General features: G+C 41.2%; 2 protein-coding genes across 2 annotated transcripts; one reads left to right on the forward strand and one right to left on the reverse strand.

Annotated features, from left to right (window-relative positions):
- Nucleotides 1–4394: 4394 nt before the first annotated feature.
- LOC139367123 (carbonic anhydrase 1-like) lies at nucleotides 4395–10676 on the reverse strand. Its single transcript, XM_071105182.1, has 7 exons — nucleotides 10438–10676; nucleotides 9927–10124; nucleotides 8071–8189; nucleotides 7542–7634; nucleotides 7322–7384; nucleotides 7044–7199; nucleotides 4395–5848 (listed from the first exon to the last, which is right to left on the reverse strand). Exons 1-7 carry the CDS (start codon nucleotides 10469–10471, stop codon nucleotides 5729–5731), a joined length of 783 nt encoding a protein of 260 aa, XP_070961283.1. The 5' UTR covers nucleotides 10472–10676; the 3' UTR covers nucleotides 4395–5728.
- A 1303-nt stretch (nucleotides 10677–11979) lies between these two features.
- LOC139367124 (ribosomal biogenesis factor-like) lies at nucleotides 11980–20069 on the forward strand. Its single transcript, XM_071105183.1, has 4 exons — nucleotides 11980–12054; nucleotides 12267–12383; nucleotides 17722–17838; nucleotides 17953–20069. The coding sequence occupies exons 2-4, from the start codon at nucleotides 12273–12275 to the stop codon at nucleotides 18019–18021; spliced, it is 297 nt and encodes a 98-aa protein (XP_070961284.1). The 5' UTR covers nucleotides 11980–12054; nucleotides 12267–12272; the 3' UTR covers nucleotides 18022–20069.
- The last annotated feature ends 4266 nt before the right edge of the window (nucleotides 20070–24335 follow it).

A 24335-nucleotide genomic window follows, 5' to 3' on the forward strand; every position in this document is an offset into this window, starting at 1 on the left:
GGAGATGGGGGAGACAATCAAAAGGACAGGTGAAACAGATCAGGACGTGACAAGATCAGTTAACATTTAGTAACCTGTTTCACTGATTCAAGTATAGATTTGTTACCGTGCCTTGCAAAAGTATTCATCCCCCTTGCCGTTTTTCCTATTTTTTTGCATTACAATCTGTAATTTAAATTGATTTTTATTTGGATGTCATGTAATGGACATACATAAAATAGTCCAAATGTGTGAAGTAAAATTTTTCAAATTAGTTTCAAAAAATCCAAAATAATAAAAAACGGAAAAGTGGTGCGTGCATATGTATTCACCCCCTTTGCTATGAAGCCCTTAAATAAGATCTGGTGCAACCAATTACCTTCAGAAGTCAAATAATTAGTTAAATAAAGTCCACCTGTGTGCAATCTAAGTGTCACATGATCTGTCACATGATCTCAGTATACATACACCTGTTCTGAAAGGCCACAGAGTCTGCAACACCACTAAGCAAGGGGCACCACCAAGCAAGCGGCACCATGAAGACCAAGGAGCTCTCCAAACAGGTCAGGGACAAAGTTGTGGAGAAGTACAGATCAGGGTTGGTTTATAAAAAAAGATCTGAAACTTTGAACATCCCACGGAGCACCATTAAATCCATTATAAAAAATGGAAAGAATATGGCACCACAACAAACCTGCCAAGAGATGGCCGCCCACCAAAACTCAATCACAGAGGCAACAAAGAGGCCAAAGATAACCCTGAAGGAGCTGCAACGCTCCACAGCGGAGATTGGAGTATCTGTCCATAGGACGACTTTAAGCCGTACACTCCACAGAGCTGGGGTTTATGGAAGAGTGACCAGAAAAAAGCCATTGCTTAAAGAAAAAAATAAGCAAACACGTTTGGTGTTCACCAAAAGGCATGGGGGAGACTCCCCAAACATATGGAAGAAGGTACTCTGGTCAGAGAAGACTAAAATTCAGCTTTTTGGCCATCAAGGAAAACGCTATGTCTGGCGCAAACCCAACTCCTCTCATCACCCCGAGAACCCCATCCCCACAGTGTTTTTCATCGGAAGGAACGGGGAAACTGGTCAGAATTTAAGGAATGATAGATGGCACTAAATATAGGGAAATTATTCAGGGAAACCTGTTTCTGTGTTCCAGAGACTTGAGACTGGGACGGAGGTTCACCTTCCAGCAGGACAATGACCTTAAGAATACTGATAAAGCAACACTTGAGTTGTTTAAGGGCAAACATTTAAGTGTCTTGGAATGGCCTAGTCAAAGCCCAGACGTCAATCCAATTGAGAATCTGTGGTATGACTTAAAGATTGCTGTACACCAGCGGAACCCATACAACTTGAAGGAGCTGGAGCAGTTTTGCCTTGAAGAAGGGCAAAAATCCCAGTGGATAGATGTGCCAAGCTTATAGAGACATACCCAAAGAGACCTGCAGCTGCAATTGCTGAAAAAGGTGGCTCTACAAAGTATTGACTTTGGAGGCGTGAATAGTTATGGATTTTTTGGAGGGGTGAATAGTTATGTTTTTTTTGTCTTATTTCTTGTTTGTTTCACAATAAAAAATGATTTCCATCTTCAAAGTGGTAGGCATGTTGTGTAAATCAAATGATACAAATCCCCCCAAAGATCTATTTTAATTCCAGGTTGTAAGGCAACAAAATAGTTAAAATGCCAAGGCGGGTGAATACTTTTGCAACCACTTATCCAAGATCAATTAAGAGGTAGTTAGTAACCCAAGCTCATCCGTGTTTGGATCTCTTCCTGCTTGGTGCTCCCATAGTTGAGTTGGATCATATGACATCGTTGGCCAGTCCCTCTGATCAGGACCTAGCTGTGATCTGTGATGATATAGGTCAAAGGTAATCTGTTAGTCATGTGAAGTTCTGGACAGCTCTCGTGTCAGTAGTTAACAGGTCGTGGAGTGTCCTGTAGATTCTGGAGTCATAATATGCACTCCTATCAACTAGTGAACAGCTGGCATGAGAACATATGAGGGAAGTATACAAGAGTCACACTGTTTACTAGTTGACATGAGACCTTCTGAGCGTGAGAGCAATCTGAGCCTGCGTCTAATTTACAGTCTTAAGCTTACCATATGCTTCCCAGTCAAAACAGTTCATGCTGAACACAACATTTTGTGACGTTCTAGTTCGTTTTTCTGTTCGGAAGCGTTCAGAAGTTTCTTTTTAGGCAGTTCGAGCACGCAAATTTTTTTTGAGGTAAGCCAAATTTTGGTAGCCAAAGTCTTCGCCCTTTCGTCTGTGATTGGTCAAAAGTAGGGATTCTTCAATTTAGTATTTGTTGTCATTCAACAACAGACTACTAGTTTTCATGCACGTTTTCACTTGAGAAATTCTGCACCAAACATCTTAGATGTAAAATTTGCAACGAAGACCTCCTCTACAAAAACTTCTAAATTAATGACAGATTTCTTGATTTATCTTAGATTGATAGACTATTTTAAGGAAGTGTTACTGTATTATTGCTACGGCACCTCAAGAGAGACAAACAGTAATATTGCTGCTTTTTTCTTGTTTTTCAAGCAAATGTATTTAAGGGAGAATGCCAGTTTCCTCTAGTTGCACAGCCCTTTTTGGTCTTAATTTAAGGTTAGGGTTAGGCATAAGGTTAGCAGTGCAGTTAAGGCTAGCATTAAGGTTTGGTTTAAAATCACATTTTAAGAAGAGAAATTGTAGAAATGGGCGGGGTTTATGACTTTGTGACTGTAGTAACTAATGACAACTGACTACACGAGGCACAGACATTCAAATCAAATCAAAAGTTATTTGTTATATGCACCGAATACAACTGGTGTAGACTTTACCGTGAAATGTTTGCTTACAAGCCCTTTCCAATGATGCAGAGTTAAAAAAAGAATAATACAATTAAAAATTCAACAGTAACACATGAGGAGTAAAATAAAATACATAAGAATGGAGCTATATATAGGGAGTACCAGTACCAGATCAATGTGCAGAGGTTTGAGGTATTTGAGGTAGATATGTACCAGAAGGAAAGGTAAAGTGACTAAGCATCAAAATAGATAAGAGTAAAATAAAGAACAGAGTAGCTGTAGCAAATGATGAGTGTAAAAGTGTGTGTGTGTGTGTGTGTGTAATGTGTATGTATGTGTGTTTTTGTTGTGTCGGTATGCTGTGTGTCGTGTGTGTGTGCATATGTAGTGTATGTGAATGTGTGTGTGTTTTGTGTGAGAGTGTCAATGTAGTGTGTGCGAGTAAGTGTGTATTTGGTGTTTGTATATACTGTACAAAATATATCTAAAACCTAAAAGGGTTCTTCAGTTGTACCCATAGGAGAACCCATTTTGGTCCCTTTCCACAGAGTGTTCTACATGGCCACCCAAAATGGTTTTACCTGGAACCAAAAAGGGTTCAGCCTGGAGTCAAAAAGGGTTCCCTGATCGGGACAGCTGAAGAACTCTATTGGAACCCCTTTTTTCTAAGAGTGTAGTCTAGAGACTGCTCTAGGGTTCAGTGCAAGATAGAGTGTGCAGATAATTCTGCTAAGAGCAAACCAAACCTAGCATGTGGATGTCTTTAGGAGTTTGGGCAAGCTAACTGAATGGCCCCTAACATTTTAAAAGCTCCATTTAGATTTAGATGTTTATTTAGATTAAGAGCTTTTGCCCAGGAAGTAAATAAATTGAAACCGTCTGGTAAACTCAATTTCCAACCTTCCTCATGTAAGTGATGAATGAGAGTTGGATTCAATCAGATCAAGCGTTAACCGGCGATAGCCGACACCCGCATTGCTAATGTTTTACTGCGTTGGAGCTGTCAAATTAGTGAGTAGCTCCTCTTGACCATTGTCATGAAGACACAGTCTTGATCGTTGTCACAAAGCCAACTTGAGTTAGAAGTTCAGAACAAGAAAGTGTAGGCTACATAAAAATAATGATAGAAATTCTCATTTCATTTAATGATTTTCAATCAGCCTAATGGAGGTGTAGATTACTTCTCACATTCCAGTGTTCAAAGGCTGATGGGAATTATTTTAATGCAACTCTGTGCAGCCAATGACAATGTCCGCTTTAGGTATAATGTCAAGAGACGCTTGTGGATTTGACAGCTCTAACTCAGTTCCACCAACCACTATGCAGAGGTCGGATAAAGTGGATCTGATTGAATAAAGCCCTAACTGTCTGGTTGTGAAGTAGACAAAGTACAACGGAGACAAAAAAAAAAATAGTCATAAAATATATTTATTCAACTGATAAAACTTCCACTTCCTGGGAGTAAGTCTTGCTGTTTTTGGGTGGCCCTTTAATTTGTGCTTTGCATAAGGCTTTTAAACTCAATTTCATTATCAAATACAGTCATCTGTTTTTGACAGACATGATTCATAATTTCACTTGCATTCAACATTTAAAAAAAAAATTAGCATGATTCTGTGGTCCCAAAGTTAAAGGTGACCCTTCGTCATTAGTAATCTGGCCTAAAAGGACCTGACACCCCACTAACACTACAAAGCTTATCAGTTGGCGGGTTGATTCTTCCTTGGCTGTAGTGCCCTATGGCATCGCACAAGGCGACTGTGCGTTTGAAACCTTACAACACAATACATAGGGGCTTGCAAAACAATGCTTAGACGGATATTCCATTACACAATTCATAATGTCTGAAAAGGGTCATAACCTAACCCTCCTGTTGTCATGTCATCAAGACAATACTACAAGTATAGAGGAGCTTTCAGTTGCAAAACACAAGTCAGGAATCACTTAAATATTGAAAAAATAAATCCATTAATATTGCTAATAACACCAAGAGGAACAAACAAATAAAACAAATGATTGAAGATGAGGCTTTGCTATAAAAACACAGGAATGCAAAGTCATTGTCATGACAGAGCACAATAGCTAACAGTTTGTAGCTGTAACCTCCAATTATGTGTGTGTGCTTGTATGTATGTCAATGTGTGTCTGTATATTGTGTATGCACTGTAGGCATGCTAAGTATGAAAATCAATGTGCAGGTCAATGACTGTAGGCCTGTGTGTGTGTGTGTGTTCCAGAGGAGGATGTTCTGGTTCAATTGGGTGTGATGGAAGTGACCACTGTGTTTCATTAAGCTGCCGTGATCCTGAGGCAGGCAGTCAATCAGAGATTAAAGACAGACTGGCAGTGTGTGTGTGTGTGTGTGTGTGTGTGTGTGTGTGGCCCTACTCACAGATGGTGAAGCAGTTTCATCCACCCCAGGCCTGCCACTGACTGCTAGTCAGGTCTGCTTGTCTTTCTCCAACTGAATCATCCATTACATGATCCCAGCTACATTTCTATAGTCTTAGCCTCTTCGCAAGCTTTGTTTGTTTGTTGACACATCCTCTCTATCTATGAAAAACTACAGAGCCCAGTAGCTGTCTACAACATTGGCACCGCAGGCGAAATCCCGGTAAATCTGTCACATTATAGCCACCACTGTGGAGTGCTTCTCTTGTGAAGTACATCAGGGCTTCTCTGGCTTGTTATCACTCAAGAGAGGAGAGGGGATACAAAAAAGGTCAATGCCTCAACTGTTTCCTCTTACCACGTCACATCACAGCAGGGCAACCCTGCACTGGTAGGAATGGGGAGACAGGAAAGGAGGGATTTCATCCTTCTAAAAAATGTAAGGGCAGACATACAGTACATGTGCTCTGAGTCTTACTGCAGGGGAGGCACGCCTGGGTGTCTCACTAAGCAGGGGAGGGGATTGGGGGGGCAGGGGGATTTATTTGAAGGATGCACGCACAGCGCGGCCCTTGAGGGGCTGAGGGGGGCGGTAGTTGTCCACCATGCAGCAGGCGGCCTCGCCCTCTCCAGAGAAAAGCAGGCTCCGGAATTTGCCCATCTGTCAGAGGAGAAAGGAGAGAGAGGAGATAGAGTTATACTCCTTACCTCCTGTCCCTGTCACTCACCCCAATACATCTCCAGTCATACAGTTGGTAGCCTTCATTAAGTAAAGCAAAGGTTGTGTGGGACTTCTCTATTTAAATGATTTTCCTAAACAGTGATTCATGGAATTAAGCTTAGTGTCTTTCTGTTGATGCCTTAAGTCTGACAAAGAGATTGAGGTCACAAATGAGAAGTACAGTCAAATGACCCATCTAAGAGATTTGCCATTCATTTTGGCCAATAAATTAGTAAGAGGTCACAAGTTCGTGGCTACAGCCATTGGACATACTGTAAAGTACATAGTGCAACCCCTGAAACAAGTCTCTTATTTTTCACCCTCAGGGATTGACATTTGATCACGGGAGACAAGTAAGTTCTTATTAAACTAATATCCACCCAAATGTTCTAATCTTCAAGTAGCTTCTAATAGTGCATCATTAGCTACTGATAAACACTTAATACAATGTTCCTTCTTCTGAAGTGTTTCTGTTACAATTCATGATATTTACTGTATGAATAATTTATTTTATATTATATCTTATGTCTCTGCCTGGTACGGCACCCCCTCTAAAGCCTATGTGTACATTTCCCTGTTCACCCTTGAGACGCCCAGGCAAAGGTATAAAATAAACATTTGACTGGGCAGTGTTACATGGTCACAAGTGAGTCAAGCCACAAGGGCAGGGTTTAGAGAAGACGTGGGCTGCCATTTTACAGGAACTCTCAACATGACTATGCTTGTATGAAAATGTGTGGGTTGAGGTTGATGTAGGGGCATTTTCAAGTCCACTGGAAATAAACAGACCTCCCACATACTACTTTATTTTTTTGGCCAACAGAACGTCCAGCTGGACAGGCACATAGGAATCTTTTCAGTTTTGGTGGAGAACCGGGAACGACCTCAATGACCTGGAATTACGTGTCCCATTACTCTAAAATAGGAGAAAAGACTGCAGAAATAGCAGCTATATGCTGCTCAACTATCAAATCTTCTTATCTACAACACATTATAGTTGTCAAGCAGACTCTTTAATCAAGGAAGAGATTAAGAAAGGAGGCTATTCCAGACTATTGGAACAAAGCCAGTATACTGTAGCTGCAGAGTGTAAATTCAATCCCTTACTACTCAATGAGGTCGTGACCTATCATACCTGGGCAGGGCTGACGCTGATTGACTCCTTGCAGACGATCCAGGTGACACTCTCCAGCAGAGGAGGTGTGGTCAGGGAGCCGTCGTAAGTCCAGTAGTCTAGGGACTTGGGGAGCAGGATGGTGGGGTCAAAATTCTCGAAAGAGGTCTGCTTGCCCTGTAAACAAAGAGGGAGGCAAATGACAAGTTTACATCAGCAGGTCAGGGATTGGCTCAGAGAATGACAGGTTCCATGCTAGCAGTAGCACCACTTACAATGCTTGCTCCAGATAGACTTACCTTGGCTTTAATGGCATCAAAAGCATCAAGGACCTTCTGAAGATTGGCATTTTCATTTCCAACCTAATGAGACAAATTCAACACACATAAACGGCAAATAATAATGATAATTTGACCAAAATATTGCACTTGAAAACATATTTATATTATCTTTAACTAATAATCTAAGTCAAAACAATTGAAGGTATACAGCAAAATGGCTGAGTTCATTGCTACACACCCGGAGGAAGACTCCTACAACAGCAAGGCCATCAGACTTGCTAGCAGCATCACCAAAGCTGGGGTACTTGGTGTTCCAGTGTACCAGGTGGAGCTAAAATAAAGAAATAGGACACAAGCAGTGAGCAACCCTAGGGAGTATTTTCTTACCACTAGGCCTTGGGTCTTTTGTACAGTGGGGTTTAGGGGTTTAGACCAATTTGGAAGTTGCATGGCTGAGGCTTTTTGCTGAATTACACAATATTTATTGAAAAGCAGGGTTTAAGTCAATTCCCTTTCAGCAAAGTCAATTCATGAAATAAATTGATATTCAATTCACGAATTGGCAGAAATTCCTCATTGAATGTCAAGCGAACATTTTCACTCCATGAACTGAAAGTTCACTGACCCTTATAAGTCATTTATGAAAAAAACTAAAAGAAACATATTGATGGCTTGCCAAATACTGTGGGTTGCACTACTAATGCATACCATTCAAACTTGTGTTGAAACTAAGGGATTCAAATCAAGTGTGTGACCAGTGTCAGTACCTCGGCAGCATACTTGGTCCCGGCCACGGTATGCTCAGAACCCCTGTCGTCGCTGGCGCCCCAGTGGAAGTGGAACTGCTTTAGCCTGTACGTCCCTGAAATGGGCCCCCCTGTCAGAGCTGCCAACCGAACACAGAAAACATAAACACGTATAAGTGCAATGGGCCAACCTGTTATGTGGCCCGAGTTAGTACTACCTAACACCAGTTTAAGTCCACTTTGTATAATAGTACTACAAGACTTGCATGTACAAAACACATGAGATGTTCACATTTTGAACAGGATCATTATGCTTTCATAATAAGATTTCAAAATACACCATGTTCCTTTTTTTACTGAGATAACATTTTAATCTTTGGTCCATGATGAAATTGTGTCACAAGACACAATGCGATGAGTTGTCTTGACGGGTATAATGTGGACAGACATACTGACAGACGTCATGCCAGAACGATATTAAGAGAGCAATGCAAAAGCCGCTCGTGTCCCTGCCATCCCCACCTCTCCCCCACACTAGCACACAGACACAGACTTCCTGTTTGATGGAAGAAGCAGACTCAGTTCCTGTTGCGTAATCCAGACCGAAAATCAGCAAACCCAAGGTCAGCTTAAAATACTTTCCAGGTATTGTTCCTTTGACACAGTCATCTATTTATACCAATTTAGTGGCGGCAGGTAATCCTTGACTAATTAGTCTATTCCCATCTCACGTGATGTCACAGTTGATGCTGACCGAATAGGCTATAGCCTATAGGTTCTCTTTGAAAATTATTTTGAGGACACGATTTACAATAGTTGGTTCTGCTTAATAAGAAGGTGGAGACTTTTCTGACAAGTAGCAGAGGGTGTGAGTGTGTGAGTGTATACAGGTTTCTGATACAGGATTACATTAGGAGACTGACATTGACCACCCCCTGTGGGTAGATTTAGACTATAGCTATGATGGCGTAATTTCCAATGTAGGTCTACACACAGACAGGTATGACTAACAGTCATTTGTTCTTTCAGGCATAAGCTTATATTTGTGTTTGAATATGAACTTGGCATTCAATTTAAATGAGCTTCCATTACGTTAACACAATAAACATGAAACATTTACCCTGTAAGCACTAAGGCGATCATAAATAGAGGATTACCAATTCAATATCAATAAACCCCCCTGACATATAGGCCTAATGCTGCATATAATAAAATGCTAGGATCACATGCCATCAGGGATTACAGAGACAATAGAATCTCTTGTGTAACAAATCACAGGAATATAAAAATGCTACACCATACATTAAGATTCGGATTAAGTAGTTTCTACATTTCTCACAGCAATATTTTATAAATATGAATTTGAAACCCCCCCCCAAAAAATGTTTTTGTATTTTTTTATTCTGGATTTTGTCATTACATTTTTGTACTGTATTAGGCAATAGCCTATTTTTTTAATCGAATTATAATGACAGCAGAACTAGTAAAATATCATCATGTTTTACTTAGTTACTAAAAACATTACCATTCACTCCTGACACATTAATGGTTAACCAGACTCAGTCCTATTTGCATAAACTGACCTTCGCCTTTTTTTTGCGCTAATAATCGCTCTTCCAGTCTAAAGGTCTAGCGTGCAGGGGAAGGTTTGTGAGGGGTTGCGTTACCAATTCCATGACATACTATTGTTTTCATGCCATAGTGTGTGTGGGTGGTGAACGAATACAGTCTCATCCAGCCATATTCCATGCCCATAATATTTGTTACTTTGTAAATGTATGAATTATTAATATTAAAGAAGTGCACAAAGTATCCACAATTCTAAGGTACCATTTCGAGACACCTGTCATGACGCATGCTTAATGATTGACACTAACTTGAGTTGTCGTTGTCGTCGGTGTAGGTCACTTGAAAGGAATGTCCGTTGTTGAGAATGTCAATGGAGGTGGAAGGGTCGTACTTCAAAGTGAGCGCCTTCAAGGCTGCGTCGAAGGCAGCCTCCCCAGGTACGATGTCAATGGGAGACTGGCGGGGTCCGTTGGCAATTGGGAAGCCTTCACACCATTTGTCGGGTCCTAGAATGACAGTGGGGACATTGCAGTTGAAGATAATTTTTCAGTATCTGTCAAAAATGTAGCCTACGTAAATGATTGCTTTCCATTGACATTGAAAATATTTTTGATCAACTTGCAGCTTGCTGTAACCGGGTGAGATTGTTATGACGCACCGTAGCCTAATAGCAATGTCAAAGACGGATACATTAAAATACATGTAGACAATGATTAATCAATGCATGGCCGTTGTCTTTTCATTCATTCATCCGAGAGTATATGCTGTACTACAGGTTCCTTTTAATGTCATGATAAGAACAGAGCACAAGCGCCTCACCATTGTCCGGTGCGTATCCCCATGCATGAGACATTGTTACTATTTGGGTATTTCTGGGTATCTATTGCTGTAAATCTCCCAAAATTGCGTCGCTCCCGAGTGCAAACAGCCAGTGTTCTCCACTTGACAACTGTCAGAGTTTATATAGGCTCCCTGTGGATTGCGTGTAGGAGAGGAGGAGTTAGATGCACAATCGATGAGCCCAGATTCTCTCTCTCTCTCTCTCTCTCTCTCTCTCTCTGTGTGTGTGTGTGTGTGTGTGGGTGTATGTGCGTGCGCGTGCGCGTGCGCGCGCGGCACCACAGATCCTGTGAGTCGTCGCTTAGCTCTACGTCCAGCGCTCCTTCATCCAAATAATTTGCCACTGGAAGGCGCGACACAAACTGTATGGATATTCCCGAGCAGTACCATGTGCAATAACTCTTTGATGTTGCGCCTTCCACTTCCTAAACTCGAACGCTACAATTGCATTTTGAGTACATACACTCAGGGAGAGAGGGGGGAACTCACGAGTCCCTTTCTTCCCTTCCCTTTTAATAATGAACCTGACTAAAATTGTACAAATAATAAATATAAAACAATATTGAGCGTTTAGGATATGTGGTATTCACGGACTTTAGGACGAATTATTTATTGCATAGAGCAGATGGAATCATTGTGTATTATTGTCTTAGGTATATGTTTTTAATTTACACCTAGCCCCAGGGCTACGGTAGTTTATAATTAATTGTATTAGACTATTGATACCGTTTAGGCCTAGGTTATGACATTTTGCCTAGACTGAGAACAGTTAAGTGTCTGTCTGTCTGTCTGTCTGTCTCCTAGTTTTTCTTTAATATTATAAACAGACTAACATATTTTCTAATATGCTGATAATGCAAAAACCCACCCCCATAATGGCGTTGCTTAAAACCCCTTAATAAAAGTGAAAGGCTTCACACTGGGCACACATAGGTTGAATCAATGTTGTTTCCACGTCATTTCGTTGACCAATGTGGAATAAACTTTGAATTGACTTCTGTGCCCGGTGGGTTAACTCCGCCACTGAGAATACAAAACATTAAGGCCACCTGCTCTTTCCATTACATAGACTGGCCAGGTGAATGCAGGATCCCTTATTGATGTCACTTGTTAAATCCATTCATTCTGTGTAGATGAAGGGGGGGAGACAGGTTAAAGGTGTTGCTAATGTTTGGTATTCTCAGAGTACGCTCACCGACTCTTATGAAAGTGTATCAGAGGCAATACGTTGCTGCCATCTGGCGGTCATAACGAGAAAGCAACTATTTTTGTAGCTGCTGCCAGTAAACTGTCTTTCTTGTTAGCCGAAAACTGCAACCTCATCTGCATCAAAGGGAATGCGAACGGTAAAATAATGATTTGATAATGTCCTCAGATAAAATACATGTATTGCATAAAGGCTGTAGAATAACAGCATGAGGCAAACCCAGCGCTGATTCAGCACGGATAGCGTTGAAATCGAGCGCATTATGGGGGCGTTTCAATCTGTTGTCCTCGGGAGCACTGATTGGTTCAGGTTTTAGTCGCATCTAAATTGCGTCAAGCTCCGTTGCTTCAACACGTTTTACATTTGCCGATAGTCGTCCACTTCTTGAGGTTTGTATATTTTGTTATTATTCTTCGAGTTTATCTTATGAGTTTATCTAGTTATGTGGATTCACATATTGAACGCACGTGATGTTACTGTATTTTCTTGTATATTGTGTCAACATAAACTAATAAACGGTATGATCACAACGGGTCGGTCTGAGCAAGCTTAGCCACCTCTACTTAGCTACCTTGCTAACAGCATACATTTGTTCTCATAGGTAATCATGGCGAAGAATAAACAAAAAGGCAAAAAGCAGCAGAATGTTTTCCGAGTGACCAACAAACAGACAAAACAAAAGAATAAGGCAAAACCTGTCACTTCAACTCTCAAACACGTAAGTGGAAAATGCTAGCTAACTACCATCTTAGTTAGCTAACTATTTAGCTAATAGGCTTCACACAGTAGGGTGTCCAATCAACGCATCTTTTGAACAATGAGTAAACCAATGAAGAAAACCAATGGTCCAAACCTCATGTCTCTATCATAATCCGTTAGTTATTGGAGTTTTACCGTTGTAGGATGGTCAAAATTAGGGTGACTAAATCAATGGAGGCCAGATGATAAAAAGTGGTCGGCATGAAAGTTGCATCATGTCAACGAGGCTGGATTCTGTGCAAGAATTAGAGCTGCAATATTTATATTTTTGTCTGACCAGACCACGTTCACAGATCAGATCTATAACTCACATGTATTTCTAATTGAAGTCAAGTGTAAAGCGGTATATCTGTTGTATGTTACCATTTCTATGCTTCCCATGCTTAAATTTAGTTTTTGCGTTTTTTACTTTCAGTGTCGTAAGCGTTTCAAACAGGTGAAAATACAATATTTTTGGTTATGGAAAATATTTCAGTGGTTTAGATGGTACAATGACTCTTGTTTTGTCACGAACAGAAATTAGGCGAACTATTTAGAATTTTAGCAACCAGGAAATGGCGGAGCGATTTCTGCACAGTGCATCTTTAAGGTTACTGGCGACCTAACGCTTACAGGCTCACTTTGCATTTGACCTTTTTATCGTTCTTCTCGAATCCGCAGGACATAAAACAATAGAGGTAAGATGGATATCGATTTTGAGACATGACATGTAGTATTTGTGTGCTTTTCATATTATTTTTAAAATAGTTGTTTTTCCTAGATCTCACAAAAAGTTATGTCTGTGAAATGTCAACGGAGCACTGAGCATATACCCAACTTATTTTGAAAGTCTTTCACATTCATATCAGCTCTTTTCATGCAAATTTAGCTTTTTGAGACTAGCGGAAACAACTTTGAAGATGACAACGGCAAAATGTAAAATCCTAAGAAGTTGTTACGAGAAACCTGCACCACTATGTCAACAAAGTTTGGTGCTTATTATCGGATATATTACCGTAAAATTTCAATTAATTGCGGACTCTCAAATAGCCACTGGTCCCTTTTTAATACCTGGACAACGGCACGCATTGCACAACATCGGGTCTAAATGAATTGTTTACGAGGTTACCATGAATTGTTTATGACAGGGCTGTCACTAGTGTCTGCGTCTTATTTGTTCAATTAAGACCTAGACAACCAGGTGAGGGAGTTCTTTACTAATTATTGGCCTTAATTCATCAATCAAGTACAAGTGAGGACCAAAATGTTGTTTACGAGGTTTAATGTTTGATTTGTTACATTAAATAATTCAGTAATGAATCCAAAAAATATGGCGTTTTTATCGCCAGTAAGAAGCTTTTGGCTGCTGACAGATGAGAACTACTAGCTAACTGGCAAGCGGGAAAACAGTCAACAACTTCAGGACAGACTTCCATAAATTGGCAGATTGCCATCTTGTGGCGAAAGTAAGAACTGCATTTTTAAAAACAGGCATACTAAGACATAAGAAATGTGACACAGTGTGTAAATGCCAACACAATAGTTCAGGAAATTGATTAAAATACTGAAAGTGAATGGTGGAATTAAACAATTAACTATGCAAATTAGCAAAAGATGTGTGCCTTAGAAAAATAGATGCCTTGCTCATATAGAATCCTGTCTCTAGAGCTGTGTTCACATTGGCTCTTTGAAGTGACTCAAATTCTATTTATTTCCATATCTGATTCGACTGTTCATTTTCCCATAGTCTGAACAGCCACAAAGCACATGGAATCGGATATGATGGCGCCGGAAGAGATGCCTGCCGTTCTATGTGCTCCTAACCAATTGTGCTATCGTGTTATGTTTTTTTTCCTGCGTTATTTGTAACTTTTTTTGTACATAATGTTTTTGCTACTGTCTCTTATGACAGAAAAGAGCTTCTGGATATCAGGACAGTGATTACTCACCTCGTACTGGACGAAGATTTTTTTTTTTATGAGTCGGACGTGAGGGATTTACTTCAGGCACCCGGCAAGGCCCAAATCTCCATCATTCGCGTGAAGAAGAGACGGCAATATTGGAGACGCAGGTCGGGGTGCCTTGTAAGGATCTGACAGCGAGTGAGTAATCTCCCTCTACCACCAGTCCTATTAGCCAACATGCAATCATTGGATCACAAATGGATGAGCTCCGATCACGACTATCCTACCAAAGGGACATTAAAAATTAGGGACGCACCGATATGACATTTTTGTCCGATACCGATATTCAATATTTTCCTTGCCAAAAAACAGATACCGATAACCGATATTATACGTTTTTTGCCGCCTTTTAAGCATTCTAGTACAATTAAATAGTTGAAACACACACACTGACCAAAAGTTACTTTGTTGGCATTTACGCGTTCCCCTTTACCAGTAAAACATAATCAAAACCTATTTCTTTCACTTACTTGCAGTGCTGTTTCGTTGTTCATTTATTGACTCCTTTCATTCTCAACCAGGATTTCACAATTTTTTATTTATTTTTTTATTTCACCTTTATTTAACCAGGTAGGCTAGTTGAGACAAAGTTCTCATTTGCAACTGCGACCTGGCCAAGATAAGGCATAGCAGTGTGAACAGACAACACAGAGTTACACATGGAGTAAACAATTAACAAGTCAATAACACAGTAGAAAAAAGGGGAGTCTATATACATTGTGTGCAAAAGGCATGAGAAGGTAGGCGAATAATTACAATTATGCAGATTAACACTGGAGTGATAAATGATCAGATGGTTATGTACAGGTAGAGATATTGGTGTGCAAAAGAGCAGAAAAATAAATAAATAAAAACAGTATGGGGATGAGGTAGGTGAAAATGGGTGGGCTATTTACCAATAGACTATGTACAGCTGCAGCGATCGGTTAGCTGCTCAGATAGCAGATGTTTGAAGTTGGTGAGGGAGATAAAAGTCTCCAACTTCAGCGATTTTTGCAATTCGTTCCAGTCACAGGCAGCAGAGAACTGGAACGAAAGGCGGCCAAATGAGGTGTTGGCTTTAGGGATGATCAGTGAGATACACCTGCTGGAGCGCGTGCTACGGATGGGTGTTGCCATCGTAACCAGTGAACTGAGATAAGGCGGAGCTTTACCTAGCATGGACTTGTAGATGACCTGGAGCCAGTGGGTCTGGCGACGAATATGTAGCGAGGGCCAGCCGACTAGAGCATACAAGTCGCAGTGGTGGGTGGTATAAGGTGCTTTAGTGACAAAACGGATGGCACTGTGATAAACTGCATCCAGTTTGCTGAGTAGAGTGTTGGAAGCAATTTTGTAGATGACATCGCCGAAGTCGAGGATCGGTAGGATAGTCAGTTTTACTAGGGTAAGTTTGGCGGCGTGAGTGAAGGAGGCTTTGTTGCGGAATAGAAAGCCAACTCTTGATTTGATTTTCGATTGGAGATGTTTGATATGATTCTGCAACTACCATGCTTCACTGTAGGGATGGTGCCAGGTTTTCCCCAGGCGAGACGCTTGGCATTCAGGCCAATGAGTTCAATCTTGGTTTCATAAGACCAGAGAATCTTGTTTCTCATGGTCTGAGAGTCCTTTAGGTACCTTTTGGCAAGCACCAAGCAGGCTGTCGTGTCTTTTTACTAAATAATTGGCTTCTGTCTTGCCACTCTACCATAAAGACCTTTTTTGTTGGAGTGCTGCATAGATGGTTGTCCTTCTGGAAGGTCTCTGCCATCTCCACAGTGGAACTCTAAAGCTCTGTCGCAGTGACCATCGGGTTCTTGGTAACCTCCTTGACCAATGCCCTTCTCCCCCGTTTGGCCAGGCGGCCAGCTCTAGGAAGAGTCTTGGTGGTTCCAAACTTCTTCCGTTTAAGAATGATGGAGGCCACTTTGTTCTTGGAGGCCACTTTGTTCTTGGAGGCCACTTTGTTCTTGGAGGCCACTTTGTTCTTGGAGGCCACTTTGTTCTTGGAGGCCACTTTGTTCTTGGGGACCTTCAATGCTGCATGCATTTTTTGGTACCCTTCCCCAGAGCTGTGCCTCGACACAATCTTGTCTCATAGCTTTACAGACCATCCCTTCGACTTCATGGCATGGTTTTTGCTCTGACATGCACTGTCAACTGTGGAACCTTAATATAGACAGTTGTGTGTGCCTTTCCAAATCATGTCTAATCAATTGAATTTACCACGGGTGGAATCCAATCAAGTTGTAGAAACATCTCAAGGATGATCAATGGAAACAATGCAACTGATCTCAATTTCGAGTCTCATAGCAAGGGGTCTGAATACTTATGTAAATAAGGTATTTTTTAAAATAAGTTTGCAAACATGTCTAAATCTGTTTTCGTTTGTCATTATGGGGTATTATGTGTTTTGTTTTTATTTAATCCATTTTAGAATAAGATTGCAAAATGGAAAATTTGAAGGGGTCTGAACACTTTCCGAATGCACTGTAAGGTAAAAAAAAAACTAAAGGTGGGAATCCAAAGGTTGCGTGTTCAGTCATCACTGACAACTTTTAGAATTGTTGCTAATTAGCAACGTTGCAACTACTTAGCCTGTTAGCTTACCCTTTCCCTTAACCCTAACATTAACCCTTATAGCTAACCCTTTACCCTTAACTCCTAACCTTAACCCCTAACCTTAGTATTAGTTAGTGTTAGCCACCTAGCTAAAGTTGGCTGCAACAGATTGGTATTTGTAACATATCACACATTTTACTAATTTGTAACATATTGTACAAATTGCAATTCTTAACACATCATACAACATGGATGATAGACATCCACAAATTAATACATATGAAACATAACATATCATACTAAATGTAGAGTCTCAGATTTACGTACAGAATAATACAAAATACTCTAGTTGGGGGATCAACTAGCTACGACAATGCTGTTTTTCAGGTTCCCTGACATTAGGTATAAGCATTTGTTGATGGTGTTTCTCTAATTAATCCCATTGGAGTCATAGCCTAGTTAGATTTTGACTGAATGCATTGAAAGTATTCACCCACAATGCCATAAAGTGTTCTTACCTTGTAAGTATTCAGCCTGCCACCCTCTCAAAATGCCAACTTTTCACTTGGCAAACTTTACTTGGTGATACTTTACTCAATATGGAATGCTCTGGTGTCGGATCTCCTGTGGCTAGTTGCCTGTTAAACCCTGACACTCAGCAAATGATCTGTGAAAAAAATGACATCAACAAGTCGGTGTCATCTCACCATTGTCCCTGAAGGTTAACTTAACCGTCTTGTATGTGTATTGTGCAAGGGTAGTATTTGACACAGTTGCTGACAACTGTTTTTTTCCCACCTTTGTGCACAGATCAATAAAGTGAAGAATGAGAAGGTGGAGAACCTGAATAAAATATTTACAGAGGTCCAACGGGATGTCAGAAGTGTATCAAAATGCACTGCTCCGGTGGCCAGAAAGCCAACACCGGTAAGGTTAAACTGAGAATCAATGGATTAACTGGCTGAGTATCCTCCATCTGATGGTTGTTTTGATTGTCTTCTCTTCTCAAGTCTTTTTTTGTTTGTTTGTTTTTTATGTCAGGTTGTCCGTGAAGCACCGAAAGAGTCTGCGAATGTGGACGGCGCTGCCCAGTTGTTCTCTCAGCTATAGTGCGGATTGTCTGCATGAAATTAAATCTAGTTACAATTCGAACAGTCCACACTGCCCCAATAACTTGTGTAGAATGTAATATGACTATCATGATGACGATATGTAAATATGGTGATATATTTTTAAAAAAGTGTGCAGATATTCAAAGAATGTAAAGGATTAATTTGTTGAGAGGTTGACACATGCTGTAAAATGATAGATTCCCCGTTGGATACATCTGCCAAATATAATGATCAACAACCTTAAGGTGTCTGTTGCATGTATCTATGCTGATATTGATCTCTCTCCACAAGACTATGCTGCCAATGCTGAATGTCAGGGTCTTAGTGCCACACAATATTACATTTTTGTAGGTAGTTTTTATTGGATTTTCACTCTTGATGAGATATTGTACTAATTATTAAGTTGTTCTTGGATAATCTACTGAATGATGTGTGGGTCTATTAGTAAATCACTTGTTCTTCTCATTTTTAAATAACTTTGGGAGAACTACATCTCGGCGCAGCTTGCTGGCAGTGGCTGGTTTTATGTATGCTGGGCACATTCAGCGGTAGCCAGTTGGGGGTGCTTTACTGATGTGCTCCTGATTGCCTGTCTCTGTGGACAGCCACCTGTGTGGAGGCTGTATTTATTCAGTCAGTAAGCATGGGGCTGTCACAAGACATACGTGTGCTTGGGAAATGCTGCAACCGAGATTACATTCGCATTTTACAGCTTGTAACATGCTTCTTTCTGTAAGCTGTTTTTCTGGAGGTGGTTATTGGTGAAATGATATGTAATGGCAGATGTTCAATATCATATTTTATATCCTGCGTTTCCAATCTCATTAGTCTTTTCAAGGCTTTAATTGTAAAAGTGTCACCACTTAGAATTTAGGTGCGAAGTAGAATATTCCTGAAATACACCCCCCCCACAACCACCCTCCCAAAAAACTGACTGGTATGAGGTGAGTGGAACAGTGATACATGTTCTGAGCTTAGCTTAAACACTTTTCTGAACATTTAAATGAAGCTAAGGTGCCAGGACATTACATTTTCAGTGTAGGCCTATATACATGCATTTGTGAGAGTGTAGCTGTTGTATTTAATACGGCAGAGGAAATGGTTCTCTTGGTTCTGAATGATTGGACACTGGGGATGTGTGACAGCTGCTACAGTGTAGAGGTTTCAGACTGGCCTTGGAGCCAGGTACATCCCATTGAGATTCCAGATGGAACAGCTAGAGACAGCGGGGTGGCACCATAATACCCTGGGGGAAGAGAATACATATCACACATGCATTTATATAGGACTGAAAAACACGATCACGCACACTATTACATTGACTTATGCAGTAGAAACCCTCCATCCAGCCACACTACAAAGCACAGTGTGAGTTTTATCTACACCCCACTAGGGTGAGAAAATCTCATGGGCGAAAGGGTTGTGCGGTAGCACAGGACATTGTACCTGGCCTGTCAATTCCGTTTCCACAGTAGGTGGCATCATTTCAAGCATGACTTGCTCTTCAAAAGGGGTCCTTGTGACAGGACCATAAAGTGGCAGAGAATGTTCTAAGAAAAAAGATTGTCTGAGTAAAATGGTCGCTGTCCACTGCCTGTTGGTGCTGAACCTCGAAATGGCGCTATTGATGCTATCAGTTGATCTAAAATAGCATGATTATTATATCGCTCATTCTACACACATCAATGTCACCATGACAGATGCAGTTTTTGACAACATGCCAGTATTCTATCTTGAGTCGGCTTCCTTGATTCTGCTGTGGTACATTGTTCAAATTAACTTCTACATTTGAAGTACAACAAATTTAGTTTAGCCTAGGATGTTATTTAGAGACTCATCAATTCTGCCCACTCAAAAAAGTTATATGAAGGCTATTACCTTTTTTTCCGGCTTATTGCTGAAATGGCTGACAATACAAACTGCACAGTGCATTTTTAGATGCAGATACAGTATATCACCATAAAGTTAGCAGCTCAAAGCTTGAGATAATAAAAGTTACATTGAAAAGTATTGACTTAATCAACTATAAAGACAATTGCTTCTGAAGTACGTTCTTCTTGCCATTCTTTCTACATTTACTTAGTACTGACCACTGCATGTTATTCAAAAATGCAACTGCATTGGAAGAGTTATAATTAAAACAAAAAAATATTATTTAATCATCTGAATTTAGCCAGAGGACAAAATGAAAATATTTATCTACATATTGAAGTAAACAAGACATAACCCATCTGATTAATTGGGTGTGTCAGGAAGAAGATTGCTTTAGGCCTAAGTCATTTAATCTAATTGTTTTTTCCTAAATAAGAACACAATGAGGAGCTCGGTATTCTTATGTCCACAAGGTGGTGCTATTAGAAGACTTAAGGGTTGTCCAACAACTCTGTGTGTGTCATGGTTGGGCTCAATTCCATAATTGATTTGAGAATGCCGCATAAATTCCAATACAACTTTTGAATTTCAATTGAAATAGTAAATGGATACAGAATTGCAATTTGAATTAAAGGAAATATAATACAATTAATATAATGCAATTCTATTCTATATTAGGTGTAGTTTATACAAATATATACTGAACAAAAATATAAACGCAACATGTAAAGTGTTGGTCTCATGTTTCATGAGCTGAAATAAAGATCCCAGAAAATGTCCTAAATCTCTCACATTTTGTGCACGAATTTGTTTACATCCCTGTTAGTGACCATTTCTCCTTTGCCAAGATAATCCATCCACCTGACAGTTGTGGCATATCAAGAAGCTGATTAAACAGCATGATCATTACACATGTGCACCTTGTGCTGGGGACAATAAAAGGCCACTGAAAAATGTGCAGGTTTGTCACACAACACAATGCCACAGATGTCTCAAGTTTTGAGGGCGTGTGCAATGGGCATGCTGACTGAAGGTTGTCCACTAGAGCTGGTGCCAGGCAATTTAATGTTCAGTTCTCTACCATAAACCACCTCCAATGTCGTTTTAGAGAATTTGGAAGTACATCCAACCTCACACAAGCAGACTGTGTGTAACCACACCAGCCCAGGACATCCACATCCGGCTTCTTCACCTGCAGGAACGTCTGAGACCAGACACCCAGACAGCTGATGAAACTGAAAAGTATCTCTGTCTAAAGCCCTTTTGTGGGTAAAACTCATTTTGATTGGCTGGGCCTGGCTCCACAGTGGCCTCCATCATTCTTAAATGGAAGAATTGTGGAATCACCAAGACTCTTCTTAGAGCTTGCCACCCGGCCAAACTGAGCAATCAGGGGGAGGAGGGGCTTGGTCAAGGAGGTGACCAAGAACCCGATGGTCACTCTGACAGAGCTTCAGAGTTCCTCTGTGGAGATGGGAGGACCTTCCAGAAGAACAACCATCTCTGCAACTCCTCCAATCAGGCCTTTATGGTAGAGTGGCCAGACTGAAGCCACTCCTCAGTAAAAGGCACATGACAGCCCGCTTAGAGTTTGCCAAAGGGCACCTAAAGGACTCCTAGACCATGAGAAACAAGATTATCTGGTTTTATGAAACCAAGATTGAACTCCTTGGCCTGAATGCCAAGCGTCACGGCTGGAGGAAACCTGGCACCATCCTTACGGTGAAGCATGGTAGTGGCAGCATCAGGCTGTGGGGATGTTTTTTAGTGTCAGGGACTGGGAGACAAATCCAGATTGAGGGAAAGATGAACAGAGAAAAGTACAGAGAGATCCTTGATGAAAACCTGATCCAGAGCGCTCAGGACAACAACTCTAAGCACACAGCCAAGACAACTCAGTAGCGGCTTCGGGACAAGTCTCGGAATGTCCTTGAGCCAGACCCCTGACTTGAACCCATTCAAACATCTCTGGAGGGACATGAAAATAGCTGTGCAGCGACGCTCCCCATCCAACCTGACAGAGCTTGAGAGGATCTGCAGAAAAGAATGGGAGAAACTCCCCAAATACAAGTGTGCCAAGCTTGTAGAGTCATACCCAAGAAGACTGAGGTTGAAATCGCTGCCAAAGGTGCTTCAACAGAGTACTGAGTAAGGGTCTAAATACTTATGTAAATGTGATATTTCAGATGTTTATTTTTAATACATTTGCAAAAAAATCGAAACATTTTTCACTTTGTCATTCTGAGGTATTGTGTGCAAATTGATGAGGGGGAAAAATTGCTTAATCCATTTTAGAATAAGGTTGTAACGTAGCAATGTGGAAAGTATAAAAATGTATGCACTCATTACTGTAAGTAGCTCTGAATAAAAGCGTCTGCTAAATGATGTAAAATGAAAATGTCTGAATACTTTTCGAATGCACTGTATGTTATATTATACACTGCTCAAAAAAGTTAAGGGAAAACTTAAACAACACAATGTAACTCCAAGTCAATCACACTTCTGTGAAATCAAACTGTCCACTTAGGAAGCAGCACTGATTGACAATACATTTCACATGCTGTTGTGCAAATGGAATAGACAACAGTTGGAAATCATAGGCAATTAGCAAGACACCCCCAATAAAGGAGTGGTTCTGCAAGTGGGGACCACAGACCACTTCTCAGTTCCTATGCTTCCTGGCTGATGTTTTGGTCACTTTTGAATGCTGGCGGTGCTTTCACTCTAGTGGTAGCATGAGACGGAGTCTACAACCCACACAAGTGGCTCAGGTAGTGCAGCTCATCCAGGATGGCACATCAATGCGAGCTGTGGCAAGAAGGTTTGCTGTGTCTGTCAGCGTAGTGTCCAGAGCATGGAGGCGCTACCAGGAGACAGGCCAGTACATCAGGAGACGTGGAGGAGGCTGTAGGAGGGCAACAACCCAGCAGCAGGACTGCTACCTCCGCCTTTGTGCAAGGAGGAGCAGGAGGAGCACTGCCAGAGCCCTGCAAAATGACCTCCAGCAGGCCACAAATGTGCATGTGTCTGCTCAAATGGTCAGAAACAGACTCCATGAGGGTGGTATGAGGGCCCGGCGTCCACAGGTGGGGGTTGTGCTTACAGCCCAACACCGTGCAGGACGTTTTTCATTTGCCAGAGAACACCAAGATTGGCAAATTCGCCACTGGCGCCCTGTGCACTTCACAGATGAAAGCAGGTTCACACTGAGCACGTGACAGACGTGATAGTCTGGAGACACCGTGGAGAATGTTCTGCTGCCTGCAACATCCTCCAGCATGACCGGTTTGGCGGTGGGTCAGTCATGGTGTGGGGTGGCATTTCTTTGGGGGGCCGCACAGCCCTCCATGTGCTCGCCAGAGGTAGCCTGACTGCCATTAGGTACCGAGATGAGATCCTCAGACCCCTTGTGAGACCATATGCTGGTGCGGTTGGCCCTGGGTTCCTCCTATTGCAAGACAATGCTGGACCTCATGTGGCTGGAGTGTTTCAGCAGTTCCTGCAAGAGGAAGGCAGGAAGGCCCGCTCATTCCCCAGACCTGTATCCAATTGAGCACATCTGGGACATCAAATCTCGCTCCATCCACCAACGCCACGTTGCACCACAGACTGTCCAGGAGTTGGCGGATGCTTTAGTCCAGGTCTGGGAGGAGATCCCTCAGACCATCCGCCTCCTCATCAGGAGCATGCCCAGGCGTTGTAGGGAGGTCATACAGGCACGTGGAGGCCACACACACTACTGAGCCTCATTTTGACTTGTTTTAAGGACATTACATCAAAGTTGGATCAGCCTGTAGTGTGGTTTTCCAATTTAATTTTGAGTGTGACTCCAAATCCAGACCTCCATGGGTTGATAAATTTGATTTCCATTGATCATTTTTGTGTGATTTTGTTGTCAGCACATTCAACTGTGTAAAGAAAAAAGTATTTAATAAGAATATTTCATTCATTCAGATCTAGGATGTGTTATTTCAGTGTTCCCTTTATTTTTTTGAGCAGTGTATATATTCTTTGGCATCTGGAATTGTGACCTCTCAGATTCAATTAAACTTATGACTGAGTGGAATTTATTGGATTCGGGTTGGAACTTGGAACCAACATCATTATTTTCCATTCGTTTCATTCTGAACAGAACCATCATTTTTTTTGTCCCGTTCCACTGTTCCGACCAGCAAAATACATTTTTCAACCGGTTCTAACACCAAAAAAATAACTGTTTATATTATTCCTTCCTGTTCCTTCTTAAACCTTTGAATTATACATTTTTTAAATTATTTTTTGTTTTACATCTAGCTCGATATAAATTCCTTCACCAATCAGTGCTGGTAGAACAGCTTGCTATGGAGCGGGAAAGCTATTTACATACATTGGACAGTGTAGAGCGCGAGATGCGATGGACATGTTGAAGGTGCGAGAGAGGGTGGAGGAGGAGGCTTGGCT

Source organism: Oncorhynchus clarkii, chromosome 15, assembly GCF_045791955.1.
Source record: "Oncorhynchus clarkii lewisi isolate Uvic-CL-2024 chromosome 15, UVic_Ocla_1.0, whole genome shotgun sequence".
Classification (NCBI taxonomy): Eukaryota; Metazoa; Chordata; class Actinopteri; order Salmoniformes; family Salmonidae; genus Oncorhynchus; species Oncorhynchus clarkii.

Coding starts and splice junctions, on each gene's coding strand:
- LOC139367123 (XM_071105182.1), bottom strand. CDS start 10,471: ATGTCTCATGCATGGGGATACGCACCGGACAATG. Junction 10,125..10,437: donor GGGATACGCACCGGACAATG/GTGAGGCGCTTG, acceptor CTGTCATTCTAG/GACCCGACAAATGGTGTGAA. Junction 8,190..9,926: donor CGACGACAACGACAACTCAA/GTTAGTGTCAAT, acceptor TTCGGTTGGCAG/CTCTGACAGGGGGGCCCATT.
- LOC139367124 (XM_071105183.1), top strand. CDS start 12,273: ATGGCGAAGAATAAACAAAAAGGCAAAAAGCAGCAGAATGTTTTCCGA. Junction 12,384..17,721: donor TCACTTCAACTCTCAAACAC/GTAAGTGGAAAA, acceptor CTTTGTGCACAG/ATCAATAAAGTGAAGAATGA. Junction 17,839..17,952: donor TGGCCAGAAAGCCAACACCG/GTAAGGTTAAAC, acceptor TTTTTATGTCAG/GTTGTCCGTGAAGCACCGAA.